This window comes from Thermobia domestica, chromosome 16 (genome assembly GCF_964235325.1).
Source record: "Thermobia domestica chromosome 16, izTheDome1.hap1.1, whole genome shotgun sequence".
NCBI classification, from domain to species: Eukaryota; Metazoa; Arthropoda; class Insecta; order Zygentoma; family Lepismatidae; genus Thermobia; species Thermobia domestica.
The window spans coordinates 127,377,296-127,392,574 of NC_137469.1; the positions used below are offsets into that span (position 1 = coordinate 127,377,296).

Below are 15,279 nucleotides of genomic sequence, written 5' to 3' on the forward strand. Positions count from 1 at the left end.
CAAACGTAATAACATTAAGCATCCCTCTGAAGCGTTAGGCACAGCAGGAAAAGGATGGCTGAAATTGTTCCTGAAGCGACACCGTGATAATATTTCTATACGAAGGCCTACAGGAACGTCTGCTGCAAGAGTTAAAGGATTTAACAAATCCAACGTCAGCAAGTTCTTCGCAATCCTTAGTGAAGAAATGGAGAATACTAATTACTCGCCAGACATGATCTTTAATGTTGACGAGACGGGTTTATCCATTGTTCCAACAAGAATACCGCAAATAATAGCTCAAAAGGGAAAAAGGCAAATTGGTACACTTACCTCTGCTGAAAGAGGAACTCTGATCACAATTGTGGTTTGCAACAGTGCAGGTGGGACATACATTCCTCCAATGATTATTTTTCCCAGAAAAAATATGAGCCCACAACTTACAAGAGGGGCACCACCAGGCTCCATATTTGCCTGTCATCCATCTGGGTGGATCCAGACGAATTTATTTTCCCTCTGGTTTCGCCATTTTTTGGAGAAAGTCAAACCATCCAGCACTTCTGATTCTAGATGGCCACCACAGTCACACTAAAAATATTGAAGTCATTCAGCTGGCTCGTGAAAACCACGTTACTATTGTCTGTTTGCCTCCGCATTGCACCCACAAACTCCAGCCTCTGGATAAAACATTTATGGGCGCTTTAAAGGCATATTATAGCGAAGAAGTTCGAGTGTGGCTCAGAGTTAATACTCGTCCGTTGACACATTTTGAGTTAAGTGAGCTATTTGGAAAAGCATATTTGAAAGCGCAAACAGGCGCAATAGCCGTCAACGGTTTCCGGGCGACAGGGATATATCCACTGAATTCCAAGATATTTGACGACCATGAATTCATTGTTGAAGAGTCGCAGGAAACCCCAGGAAAGAGTTCCACTTGTGTGAGATATTCGGACGTTGGTAATGATGAATCCATGACAGCTGTGCCAAGTAGATCGACAGCAAATGAGGAGACAAGAGAAGATATTCATCTCACCGTTCCAGAGGAGCCTTCTTGTGAAATATCACACCAAACGCCGAACCCTTTAGTAACACCTGTTGACATTTCGCCAGTACCACAGTTGCGGAGAAAGAGTTCCAATCGCGGAAGAAAACCTGGTTCATCCCTTGTACTAACTTCGTCCCCATACAAAAACGCTTTGTCACGACCCGAAGTTTACCCATCAACCAGCAAGAAGCACGGCACCAAAAGGGCAACTTCATCTTCTCAAGGCAAACGTCAAAGGCAACTCAAGCTTCAGAGGCGTCCAGTGAAGAGTGATTCAACTTCTGATAGTGACGATTCTGAGGACAGTTTATACAGTGTTCACGATACCTCATCAGATGGTGAGTTAGACTATCCCGATGAGAATCCTGCCTCTGCAGATGCCGAGTGTATGTTTTGTAATGGTCGTTTTTCGGAGGATTGTAGAGGCGAAAAGTGGGTCCAGTGCGTGATATGTGAAGGATGGGAACACGAAGAATGTGTAGGATATGGCGGAGGAGTGCATGTGTGCACTTCTTGCACATAACGTGTGTCATTCTTGGGCCAACCTCTGAACTTGATTTCGAGCTCTTTTTTATTTGTCTGTCCTCAATTTTAGGTAGCTACACTTTTTTTTATATTACTCATATGTAGTCCCAAACCATGCAGGACTTGTAGACTATTTCTTAATAAAACATTTTTCTATAGTTCTGAATCAATAATTGAAAATATCTTAATTGTAATTACTTTTATGTTACATAGGAGTAAGTATTCCATATTTGTTGCCCTTTTCTATAATGGACACATTTCTTATGTTTATATGATTGTTCAATTTTTCCTTATATCCTTACGTTGTCACAGGATATATCGTTGGGACGTTACAAGTTAATTATGTAAGTATATGGCGCTGCTGGCAATTTATATATTTCATTGTATATTAACTAGATATAAATAAAAATGTAAATGGTATTCCATATTTGTCTACTTTCCTCTACCTTTCAGTCCCTTAATCAAGAAATCTGCCCCCTCCCCTAAATCTTTTTTACAGAAGAAAATCTGTCGCTACTTTGTCTCGTTCCAGGGAAGAGAGTAGGGACAGTCCAGTGATAAAACTGCTATTGAGAGAGACTCACTCCCGTACGCCCTGGGCCTTTAAAAACAATTTTGGAGGTGGAGCTGTTCTGCGACGTGATTCTACGCTTGATGGAGGTTGGAGAAGTCGATGAATTCCACATCTCAATCCAGATACTAGGTGCAATGAGAGGCGGAAGGATACCAGGTATTTCAACTGTGACGATGTTCCTTTCATGATACATGATGGTACTTCTATGGAAATGAGTAGTATACAAGAAACAAATTTAGACTTAAACATAAAATGTAATTAAATATCATTTAATAACAATGAACCGGGTCCATCTCATCGACCGGATGTTTTCCATGTTAGTGAAACCGCGATACATAAAAATGATGTTGTTTTAGGTGATAATTTTGGTACTGATTGTGTCAATGAAATACAGGATGATCCTTTGATGTATATGTAACAGCCTACTAATGATAGTAAATGGGATATTCCTGTCGAGGAAAGAAAGATGATTATTGATGGTATTGATAAGCAATTATTAGAACAAGATAAGAATTTAGGATGTTTTGTGGATAGGCTACTGTGTAAATATGATAATATTATTACCCACCGTATTGGTTCTATTAGTGATGTTGTATATCATATCCAGAATAAGTCCCCCACCCCCACTTCTCTGTATGTATATATATTAGGTACATTATACTATAGTTAGATGGGATATTTGGAAATTATGGAACAATGCTGTTTCTCATTTAAATTTTTTTCCCGTCTTTTTTCCGGTGTTAACTTTTTTTCGTTTGTCGAGCTGCAGCAAATATTTTATGTGTATGTGTGTGTGTGTGTGTGTGTGTGTTTGTGTGTGTTTGGTTACTTTTGAATTGAGTAAACTGGTACCATAGCTACTGGTAGAAGTCACATGATTGTAGTACGGCATTCTGATTGGCTGATAGTTCTCTGCGGTGTATAGGGAACAAATGAAAGAGCCCTTACTTGTCCTCTGGAACGGTATGTAAAACATATCTCTCATAACTTGTGTAAAAAAAAGTTTATTATTATTAGTTTTACTACCACTCGTTATTTTGTACGTGAGTATTTAATATAGAGTATTTAGTCATTTACTGAAGAATTTTGTTGGTTAAATAGGAGTGAAAAAACTATATTTTTAGAATATTATTTCACGTTGTTACTCTGAATTATAATGAAGGCATTAGCTGTATTGAGACCGATTTTAAGTTAAAACATGTGGTATATCATGATGTTAAGGAATAATTAAGTGTATTCATGAAATCGATAATCGAAGATAACTCGAGATTTATATATGTTTTATTCAACGTGTCAGTTATAGAAAGTTTATTCTTGTTACATTTTGAATCTTACTTTTTATCTTTTGTTTTGTTAATAAAAGTTTATGTCGATTTTATTCCAAGGTGTTGTTTGTCAAGTTAAATATCTACTTAATCCTGCAACCAATGAAAACTGAATATTCAAATGTGCTTAATAATTATCTCTTTTCCAACTATACTTTCTCATTTTTACGTGCTCTAAGCGACGTTATAAAATACATACCTGTTGGGGATACCTTTCTCAGGTAGGACAATTTAGTTCTTTTTCCTTTGCGATTTTTTAAAAATTTAGTCATCGTAAAAGTTGAACTTTCTTGGAGGGGACTGGTAATGGTGACATTACCCACCCACAACAACGGTACACTACCCTGGAAAGTCTAAAGTCACAGAATAGCTGTAAGGAACATTTCCATGTGTATGTTTAATACTACCTGGGATATGATCTTTTTGAGACTAATGCCTGAAAGAATGTAAAATCTACTGAACCCTTTCCTTCAGATAGTCGCACACACAGAAATCACCGACTATTGTACGAAAATGAAATACACAACATTTGTACCTCATAATATAAATACTAATGTTATAGAATGTCATGCGCCCTTTTCCATGGAAAGTCAGTTCAATAGTGAAGCTTGTAACCATTTGCACTATAGCCTGACATGCTATTCATCGAACATTGGTAGCTTATACCTGCTTGCAAATGGTGCCAGTTACTTGCGGAATCACATACATACAGAACGGCTGGAAATTATTAAAATCACTAAGAAAGTCTTAAATTTTAAAATTTTTGTTTCAGGAGTCATACATTAAAAGTTTCCCATCATAGTTATTAGCAAAATGTAAAAAAGAAAAAAATCTTCAAAAATAAAGAAAAGGAAAGTAGAAATAATTTATTTTGGAGTGTCAACACCATGTTATATCGTCTTTTCACTCCGGCGTGTCAGGAAAGTTAATAGCTTTTAAAAGATAAACATAAGTTTTAACGATACCTTGAAATATGTGGTATATTCATTTCGTTCTAAGCCTAAAGGTGCTACGATAACCGTGAGATGGTAGAAACTCAATAAAACGATTGTATCATTGTTTCTTAGAACATAATCTAAAGTACAAAGCACTGCCATCTATCGTTCAGTTTTAGTAAGGCACGGAACGTTGAAGTCTAAGCAATATCTATGAAAACTGCACGAAAATGCTTCTTCGCAGAGAGCCTCTGTTTCTGAAGCTGTTAATCAAAAGTGCCGATTCCAGATTCTGCTTGTACCCTATTCTTTAGACTTGGCCCCATGTGATCTTTCTAAGTTAGAGAAACAGCGTTACAGCGATTATGATAAGTTAAAGATTGCTGTCCAAGGCTGATTTGCCGTCTGTAACATTTTTTTTTTCCTGCTGGTAATTTAATCTTACCGATCGATGTACCAAGTGCATTGAGACCAAGAAAAGTTATCTAAAAATCAGAGTAAGTACTTTTAAACTTTTAACGACTACATATATTAGGTTTAGGTCCTTAGATCCTATTCAACATTCCTTGTATAATGGTGGACAATGTTGCTTTACTAGTTAATGGCGACAGTTTTGAAACCAAATACAGAGAATGAGAATTGAATCTGTTATATCTGTAGTTTGGTGTGGAGAAGAAACAAAAGTTGTGAACCAAAGACTTAAGAACAACTGAATATAAACTTTGCCAAAGATTAGTGACTTATCTCATCATAAAAGAAATACGAAAGAAATTTTGAAAGAAATGCAAATAACATAGAAATGTGTAAGTGGAGGCAAAGAAACCTAACTTAAACACACTAAAGACGAATCATTCAGCGTGTAGTTATCGTAGTTCAGTGATCAAGGCGTTCGACCAGTAATTTGGATGTTCTCGGATCGGAAACAAGGTTTAAATATATCTTTCTTTTACTTTAGAAGTTTTGGTGGCGATTGATTCGCGAGTATATATATATATATATATATATATATATATATATATATATATATATATTTACACCGTGGTTCCGATTCGATGTTAGGTTTCTTTGCTCCCACGTACACAAATCTACGTCATTTTTCTCTGTTTAAAAATTTCTTTCGTATTTCTTTTATGATAAGTCACTAACCTTTTGCATAGTTTATATTAATAACTTAAGTTGTTTATAAACCTTCGGTTCACAGTTTTTGTTTCTTCTCCACACCAGCCTACAAATTTGACAGATTTAATTCTCATTCTCTGTATTTGGTCTGAAAGCAGTCGCTATTAACTGGTGAATCAACTTTGTCCGCCAAGATCTTACAAGGTATTGATTATAAGAAGTTAATTTTAATGATAAGAGAAACGATAAAAATTTTACATCAAAAAAACACTATTCTGTACAACCCGAGGCTGTTATTATCTTTAAAAGATACAAATTAATAGATTATTTCTCACCTCGTACTCATATGTAGCTTGCTCAGCATTAACCAGTAACTCTGTAATAGGATAGTATTTACAACATAGGTCCACGTCATAAGTATCAGTTTGCTCAACATTAATTAAATACGATCTAATCTTTCCGTTCGCCAGATCTGGGTGATCCCACTGTACTGTTAGAGATGTTGCAGTGTTCGAGGCGAGGCGAACATTCCTTGGTTGTGTAGGCTCTATAATTAAAAAACACGGATTAGTATAGAATAATTCTGACACAAATTATAAGACGACAGAAATCACTTTTAAAATTTCTACACACGTTTTCAGTGATCACAATCGTATAGAAATTAGACAAGACAGTGGAAATATCCGCCTGCCTATCCGATAAACATTGAAATAAATAAATATGAATAAATAAATATTCAAACGTTATGATTATCTTTTCTTTCGAACGTTTAGTGACCTTTCCCACTTACCTTGCCTTTCAGTGAAAATCCCAATTCAATCACTGGAAGTTTTCTTTTTTGTTTGTTTGTTTCTTTAGTTTACAACTCCATGATTATGGTCCGAGGCTCAGGAATAATGTTAATGAAAGAAATAGCAGAATAAAGAAAATAGCAGAAAACCCCCAAGAAAATCCATGTACATGCTGTTTATCCACCACAAAGTGCACTGTTTCACATATTTAAAGTGAAGGAGTACAAAGATAATGTAAGATTAAAAAGAGGCAAGAATGCAATTTTTAAACATGTGTTAGAAGCAGAACATGAAATTGATTGGGAAGGAGCTATTATTCTTCAACAAGAAAATAGAGAGCTTATAAGGAAATGGAAAGAAGCAAGAAGGATTAAAGAAGAAGGTGATAGAGTGATGAACTGGAACAGTGGATTGAGAATAAATGTGGAATGGGAAAGAATATTAGAAAGAGAAGAAAGAACAAGAAGGTAAATGTACAACAAAAATTAATTGTTATAATTATATGATTTTTCGGGTAAATTAATTGTCAAGATATTGTTTTAAAACCGTTAACTTTTAATTTTTATAGTTGGTTTTGGACAGAGAAGATATAATTTTTTACATTCTACATTTTGTATAAGATTGTCTGATCAAGGAAGCGATAAGCTTCTGAAACATAACGCTACTTATTTTTATTATTTTGGTTGTAACTGATGAAGCTTTGGCAGTAAACTAAAATATATCAAATTTTAAGTTAACACGCACAAACAAAGTTTACATCATAAAAGATAAACACAAATTTTACTGCAAAAAAGTTTGAAGTTTACATCATAAAGCAATAAGTTTGCAACATATATTAGATTTTCGTGTCATACAGAAATAAGTTTGCAGCAGTAAACTTGCAGTTTGCATCACAAAACAAAGTTTACAGCAGGAACCTCGAGTTTTACACCATTATACATAAAATTAATAAACGGAAAGCTTAAAGTTGATATCCACAAAACAAAGTTACCATCATAAAAGATAAAAATAAACTTTAGTTGCAAAACGACTTGAATTTTACATTTAAAAAATTAAGTTTGCAGCAGAAAACTAACTTCATATGATAAAGCACTAACTAGTAAGTTCGCAGCAGAAGACTTGAATTTTACATCACAAGACATTACATTTAGTTTGTAAGTTTGTATCATAACACACAAAATCTGTATAAGAACAAATACTTGCACAAGATATTACGCAATTACGCAAACAATGAAAATTTTAATCATAGACGCATGAATAGCAAGCATTTAAATGTTAACAACTTGTGTATATGAAAATTCCAACTCAACTGAACAACTGGAGTCACTCACTGAAAGAAAAGTATACGTACAAAGTTACTTCGTGCTGAAATTATAGTAATTGTAATATATTAATGAAACAGTTTATTCAGATTCATGCTCTGAGGATACTTCATGAACACTTGAACCTGTGCTTTTAGCATACACAATATATTCAGGGTCATTCGAGTTAGAAATGGATGCACTGGTAAGTTCTGCTTCTTCTTCCTTTGAATGCACTGAAACATCTGACACAGCATCAGGGTTGTCCTTATCCTTTCTACCTTGTTCTTGAACAGTGCAAGGTACAGCAAGTGGAAGATCTGGAGTTACGGAACAGACTTTACATACTTTACGCTCGTTGTCCTCATTTTTTGACTATTCGAAGATTTTCCCCGACTGACACTAACTTCGTAGTTCTTTTCATGGTAAGCCGGTTTCTTTTTTTGGGGGGGGTTTCGTGAGTGAAAATATTTTCCAATTCCTCTCACAAGCAGCTGCTGTGGCAGAAATACTCAGAATTTTTGTAGTCACTTTTGATAAAGAACGTGTACCACAGAGGCCTTTCTACTAGGTGATCGAGTTCATTGTTTCTGCAGCAAACCACAGAAGTTCTCGGCTCCACAGTTCATCCTTTGCCAAATATGATCCCAGATCTGCAATCACTTGGTTCCTGTCAATGCCAAATGCCTCGCAGATTGAAACAACCTGGTCCATAGCTCTCATTCGCTGTTCTTCAGTTAAGTTGCTACCATGGAACTTAGGGTCCAAAACATGAGCAGCATACTAGATATTGTGTGAACAGAAATCAATTCTCTTTTGAACGCTTTTCTGTAGTTCATCTTGTTCAGTTTCTGAGAATGAAGAAGATTTTACAGTTTCAGAGAAATGCATCTTCAATTTTTTAAGAGTGTTCGCACTTCAGAAAGTCTTGGTATGTCACTTTCCAATCTTTCAATGGCTGTAGCGATTGATTTTATTAGTTCTTGAAACTTCTGCACTTTAACCCAGAAAAATTCATCATCCAAGAGGTTTTTCCTTACATCAGAAGTAACTTTCCCATGTAAACCACTCGGTCATCAACAATGGCAGCTTGCAGACAGGATTTAAGATGCAATAAACTTTCAAGACACCTAACAGTAGACGACCAGCGACTTTCCACATGCATTTGCAGACTATGATCGATCTTCTTTGTATCTTGTATTTCTTTCAGGGCCCGAAGAGGTATGTGATGGTTCTTGAAATATTTTACTATAGTCTTACATTCTACCACAGTTCTTGAAAGAGTGTAGTTTTTGGATGTCCTTTGCTAGTAGATTGAACCCATGTCCAAGGCAGCCAAAAGTTATAATGCTTGATATCTTGATTGCAGAATTTCCAGGCAGCTTGCATATTTGCAGCATTGTCAGTAACGACTGCAATCACTTTTTGAGATCCTTCAATGGGTTCAATTTCGTTTGTAAACACTTCGCCAATATACTCTGCTGTGTGGCTTTCAGTTTTCGATTCAATTGCCTTTAAAAATATAGGTTCTGGTGTAGCATACATAATGTTTATTAAAGGGTTTCCGTCAATGTCGATCCACCCATTTGACATGAGTGTCACACAATCTGCTTGTTTGATTTTCTCGCTTACAACTTCTTGAACGCGCTGATACTCGGAGTCAAGAAGTGATGTTGATAAGAGATATCTTGTAGGCACTTGAAAGGAAGGACGTAGAGCTTTAAAAAAATCAAGCCAATAAACATCTTCAGCTATGCTCAGTGGTGAATTTGACGCATAAACGGCACGAGCAAAAAGGTGGTTCAGCTTGTCTTGCTCCTCTGCAGACATATTATCACAAAACGATGCAACAGTAGGTTGCCTATATAGATTGCGACGTTGTGGTACTGGTACTTGGCTTTGGCTGTTACTGTCCTCAAAAGAACTGGTAGCGGTTGTTGATGTGGGGATTACCACTTTAGAAGACACTGATTCTGGGTTAACCTGTCTGAAAGAAAATTGGATACTTTGATGAGTTGACGCAACACTAACAGATAGTTACGAAACTTGACGTTCTTGGCTTGGTCTAGAGGTGCTTGGTATTTGTGCAGTATTGCCAAAAAGTTGTTTCTGAGCTAAGTTTGGGCTGGATGTTTTCCCTGTTTGTTCTTTCAGGTGCACTGGTGCTATTCTGCATTCTGTTAAGTGGTTCTTCAAGCGAGTTGCATTGCAGGAGTAAACTTTATTGCAATATTTACAGGATGTAACATCCTGGAGTCCTTCTTCATTTTTGTAAAATGACGCCAGACATCATGCTTCTTATTTGGCATCTTAGTTACTTGGTGTTGACAGCCTATGAGGAAAGATTTTCATAATGTTACTTGTTACATCAATAAATTATATGCCGATTCTTAATACTACTGTCGTTGCCATTACAATGTCATCATAGTTCCTCTGTAAAATATTTTAAGACAGTCCCATATCTCAGGAAATTTTGAAAAATATCATCTTTATTAGTGTCAAAAATTATTATCATCTTTATTATCTTCTTTATTAGTGTCATCTCTTATATGCATTTTTGCATGGAGATTAGCAGACATGGTCTAAATAAATTCACATTTATTATATTATTATTAACAACGAAAATAATAATAATAATAATAATAATAATAATAATAATAATAATAATAATAATAATAATAATAATAATAATAATAATAATAATAATAGAATACTAAGCATACACAATCGGGCAGTCGCTCAAATTTTATAACTGACAGTTGTTGGAACGCGCAGTGTCTCCTCCACCGACTAGAAACGATTTCGTGAGAGACTAGCGGAAAGACACGTAGAAAACAGAAATTTTGACTGGGATTAGTTAGTTCCGAAAACTATTCTGTTCAGGTTTTCTATTGAAAATACCTATTTTTACAAAAATAGTGGAGTGCGTTGCTTTTCTTTTCATCAGACAGAAAACTGAAAGAAAGAAACAAACCAATTGGAAAATAAAGAATTTCCCTTCCGATTTCGGAGAACATATTTCGGTTTCCTCGGTGACAAAAAAGAAGATTACTAGTAAGAGAGTGCCAACAGACAAAAATGAAAGAAACACATATTGCGTTTGATCGGTAGCCAAGTGCGAAATGTAATAAATTTGACCCATACAGTAGACATCTTTAGCCCAATATCAACTGCCAGTCAAAAACCTGAGCGACCATGCTATCCTATGGGGGCCATTACGTGTATACCCATGGAACATTTTTGAACAAGAGAAGGTACTTGTATGCTTTCGGGGGGGATTACCTTGAACGAGGCCATGGCAGATTTCTTCCTAAAATCTTGTCCTTCTCGTATTCCGAACTTTGCCAATCAATTTTAACTGAAAATAATGAACCCTAAACGGTGGTCGAGTAGACTAAGGTTCTGGGCCGCCGTTCAAAGGTTTACGGGTTCGAGTGCCGCAATGGGCGTGGATGTTTCTGTTTGTCTATGCGATCGTTCAATTGCGTCTTGATAAGGAATCAGTAAATCAGTGGAAATTAAGTTTTAAAAACATGGTTCAGTGGTAAACGTTGCTTTCTCAGTAGCAAGGTCACGGCCTCAAATTACGGTAGCGACCATCCTGACTGAGGTTTCTCTGGCTTCCCTGTGTCACACCAGAAAAATGCTGTGATGGTACCTTGAATAAGGCCAGGACCGATTTCTTCCTAAACCCTTGTATCTCCCGTGGCCAGTACTATACCAAAGTACCTTAAATAATATTTTTAATTCAACTTTGAAGTTAACTAAAAGTAATGAAGCCGAACCAGCGGTATAGCGAACCAATTCTTTGTATCGCCGTCGAAAGGATTCGGAGTTCGAAGCTCGCAATTGGACATAGACGTTGTGTTTGTCTATATCATAAAAAAATGCGTCTTCATCAGAAATCTGTAAATAAGTGAAAATTAAGTTTTATTAAACGTGGTTCAGTGGCAGAACGTTGGCTTAGCAATAGGAAGATCCCGGGTTCAAACCACGGTGGTTACCAATTTACCATCCTAACTGAGGTTTTTCCTTGTTTGCCTCTGTTACACCAGTTTTTCTAGATGTTGTGATTTTGGAACTAAAATAATAACAAATAATTACAAATATTTAACTTACCTTAATAACTGGACTGGGGCACAAAAATATACGCGTAATTCACTCAACACACCATTCTGGACACACTACAGTGGCTGCACATTGCACAATCCACGTAAAAGAAAGAGGATGATATCACAGTTGCGGCGTTGACACGTCTAGCACACCCGAAAGTATCAAAGGGAATTCTCCGTAACATACGGAGTCACTCTGCCGAGTTTAAAGTCCAAAAAATTTTATTTAGCTGAAGCCTGCAGACATGTGTCGGCCCGTTACTATACGGAAGACAGCGAACCAAACGCAGTCATTTGCAATTCTTTTTTTATCTCACGCATACCAATACAAAATTAATCATTTTATTTAATAGTTTTTTCTTTGTGGAAAGCATCCATATCATGTATAATGTCAATGTGTGTCAGTCCATCTTGTATCATTATGGTGCAAATAACTATACTGTATAACACATAGCTAGCTCACAGTCATCATACAATGTTCAGACTAAGTTATTATAAAAATGAGTGTCGCTAATTAGTAAATAAAAAAAGGGAAAGTTCGAGAAAAGTTGCTTATGAAAAGTTCGGAAACGAACTTTCGAAAACGAAAGTTCGCCTGAAAAGTTCGCTCATTTACATCTCTAAGTATAGTATTTCAATATTGGCTGGCAATTATACTTATATACTAATATATCATATTTATTTTAGAACAATATACAAACTCACAAAGCATAAATAATCTAAATTTCTTGCAACTTCTCTCTAACGGACACCTCAATTAATGGGCAAATGATCGTGTTCTATCGATGTTTGTCATCCAGAGGTTTCAATGTAGCTAGGAAAACTTTGAGAGAGGACATTTAGTTAGGGTCCAATACAGCAGCGTGCCCATAAGCGGGCTTTATAGTACAGGTTGCGGCCACAATATTTCTGGGAAAGACATATTTTATAAAAATTGAAAATCACGGAAACAAACTAGAGGACGATAAGCTTAGGTTAGAAAGACAACTTTCGAGACATAATGGTACATTTGGAGTACAGAATGCTAAATTCAAGAGAGAAAGTTAATTTGAGGGTCAGAAAGGTAAATGTTTGGGAAAATGGTAAATTTGGAGGGAAAATTATATCTTAGCACGGATAACGCAGATGTATAAGTTATTTGCACAATAACGTTCAGCCTTCACATATATGATAGATATTTTGCACTAACAGCACCAGTGTGAAACTATTTCTCTAGTAAGCTAATATTATTCTTAGATTTTGTAAAAATAGTTTTAAAAATATTGAAACTACTAAACCTTCCAGAATAAACACTTTTCAGCCTACAGATACAATGAGTAACAATTGTAGTTAGCTTTTACAGAAACGGCAGCTGTACTTCAATTCGTAAAATATTTGAAATTTTGGTCTAACTGTACAAACATCGGTTGTTTATCTGTTTGAAATGAAGTATTTAATAATCTTCATCAAAGTATCTGTGATGTTTTACTATAAGTGGAATGCCCAATCTTTGAATGAGAAGTACAAGTTTATGCATATCATTTAAATACCTTCCCTCTTAGGTTAAGCATGGGGTCTGAACTTTGACTTAAAACGGCATGAAAATCGTCACTATTCAAGTCAGAGACTCAGAAAACTACGGACTGGATAACAATGTCGGTCATTTTCGATTATTTTCATATTACCCTTCACCCCTTCTCTCCCTTTCCAGAAAATGTACTAGAAATCTAAGTTGGACCATGGTAAATTCAGTATCAATAATCTTCAAAATTGGTGCAGCGATCTACGGGCATTTAGTGTGTAAACATCGTTACATTCATTTGAATATTACCGTAGTATAAAAGACACAGTCACTGTTTTCTGTACATCATGTAAGAATTATTATTACTATAAAATATTCTACCTGTCAGCAGATCTAGGAACTAATGAGTCTTTTCTTCCCTTCTTAGCTTCGAATCTGGAAATGTTTCTTGATCTTCGATTTCATCCTTTGACTTTCAATATTTTCTTCTGTTTTACAAATAATCAATTGTGTTATTATTCCTACTCCTTTCTTTATTTCCATCTTTTCCTCTACGGTGATATCAAGAACACACTTTCTTTGTAAGATGTGTCTGATCCCATTGTTTTCCTACGACGGATCCAGGCTGGAAGCGTTCTAACCGTTTCAGAACATCTGTGACTTTCCCCGCCCATTTTATCTTCCTCCTCACCACATTTTACAAGCCTCTAAATGCTTCTTTTCTAACTTCCTTAATGTCCAAGCCTCTAAACTATACAATCCAGTACTCCATATATAGCACATGACTAACTTCTTCCTTAGTTCAATGTTAAGTCTACTAGATACGAGAGCTCTTTTCTTCTTGAATATGTCTATATCTACAGCGATTCTTGAGTTGATCCCTTTGGTGCAGAAAGCGTTTCTAGTCAAAAGACTTCCACATATTTAGTGTGATCGACCTCTAAAAGTTCTTTTTGTCCTATCCTGATCCAAAATTTGCTGTGACCTAAAGTGAATAACCGTATTTTATTAGCACAACACTCAACAAAACTTCGATTACTTACCGAAACTAAATATAATGTATACAATGATAATAACTGCAGGCCTCAAATAAAATCCTAATGATCCTCCCTGACAACGACAGTACAAATATCCGATAGTTGAGTTCTTTCGAAAATCACTAAAACAATTGTCAATTTGTTAATTTGTAAAATATGATTGAAACTACTCAATAATATTTCTCTTGAAATTATATTTAATTGTGATTAAAAGATATTTATGATGCGCCAAGTCAAGAGCTTTCGTTAAGTCTAGTAAATGCAAAAGTGCTATATGTTATTTACTTCATTGCGTGAAATATTTTGTCACTCGCTTCTAATAGTGTTTGCTGATGCTCTGAGAATATTACAAGAACCAGATTGAACTAGAAGAAAATACTGGAAGTTGTATGTATGTGAGGAAGAATTAACCTTTTCGATTACTTCAAAATAACAGGAGCACATATGAGGTCATGAAAAGTTATTTCCTTTTTATATTTTTATTTGTCTTGATTCATTTATTTGAAAATGTTATAGTTTGGCTTTTCCGGTTCAACCAGAAAACTTCAAATAGCAAAAGAACATTTTATATATAAGTGAAATGGTCATAAAGGAAAACGGAAAGCTAGCTTACTTCATTCCATTATTTCGTCAAAAACTACAGAAATAGATTTTGTATTATACAGTGCTCTAAGTTTCTAACACTCACTTATTAATTACAGAGTAAATTTTGACATAATAATGAGCTGCTAGATTCTTGCGAAAGAGTCAAAAATATGTACTTACGAAATGTTTCATCGTCTGTTTCTTAAATGTGATCATTGTATAAACTTACATGTAATCCTGAGGCATGTCTAGTAAGGTCACATATATTGCTGTATGGTCAAGAGAAATAAAAGATATGCCACGCAATTTATTTTCAAAATACAAAACTTTTGAAAACCGTACAGACTGAGACTTTAAACTACTGATTTGTGCATCGTTATTTTTAAAACGACTGTATGTATTATTACATAAGATGAGATCTAAATTAGTAGACAAAGTTTAAAATAACTT

General features: G+C 35.4%; 1 protein-coding gene across 3 annotated transcripts in view; it reads right to left on the bottom strand.

The window, feature by feature from the left end:
- LOC145673403 (uncharacterized) overlaps window positions 1–15,279 on the bottom strand; it is a 501,393-nt gene that overhangs the window by 69,931 nt on the left and 416,183 nt on the right. For all 3 annotated transcript variants that reach the window (XM_081743070.1, XM_081743067.1, XM_081743068.1), the window contains exon 26: window positions 5,838–6,049. In XM_081743070.1, the coding sequence (XP_081599196.1) occupies window positions 5,838–6,049 (212 nt within the window). The remainder of the gene's footprint in view (window positions 1–5,837; window positions 6,050–15,279) is intronic.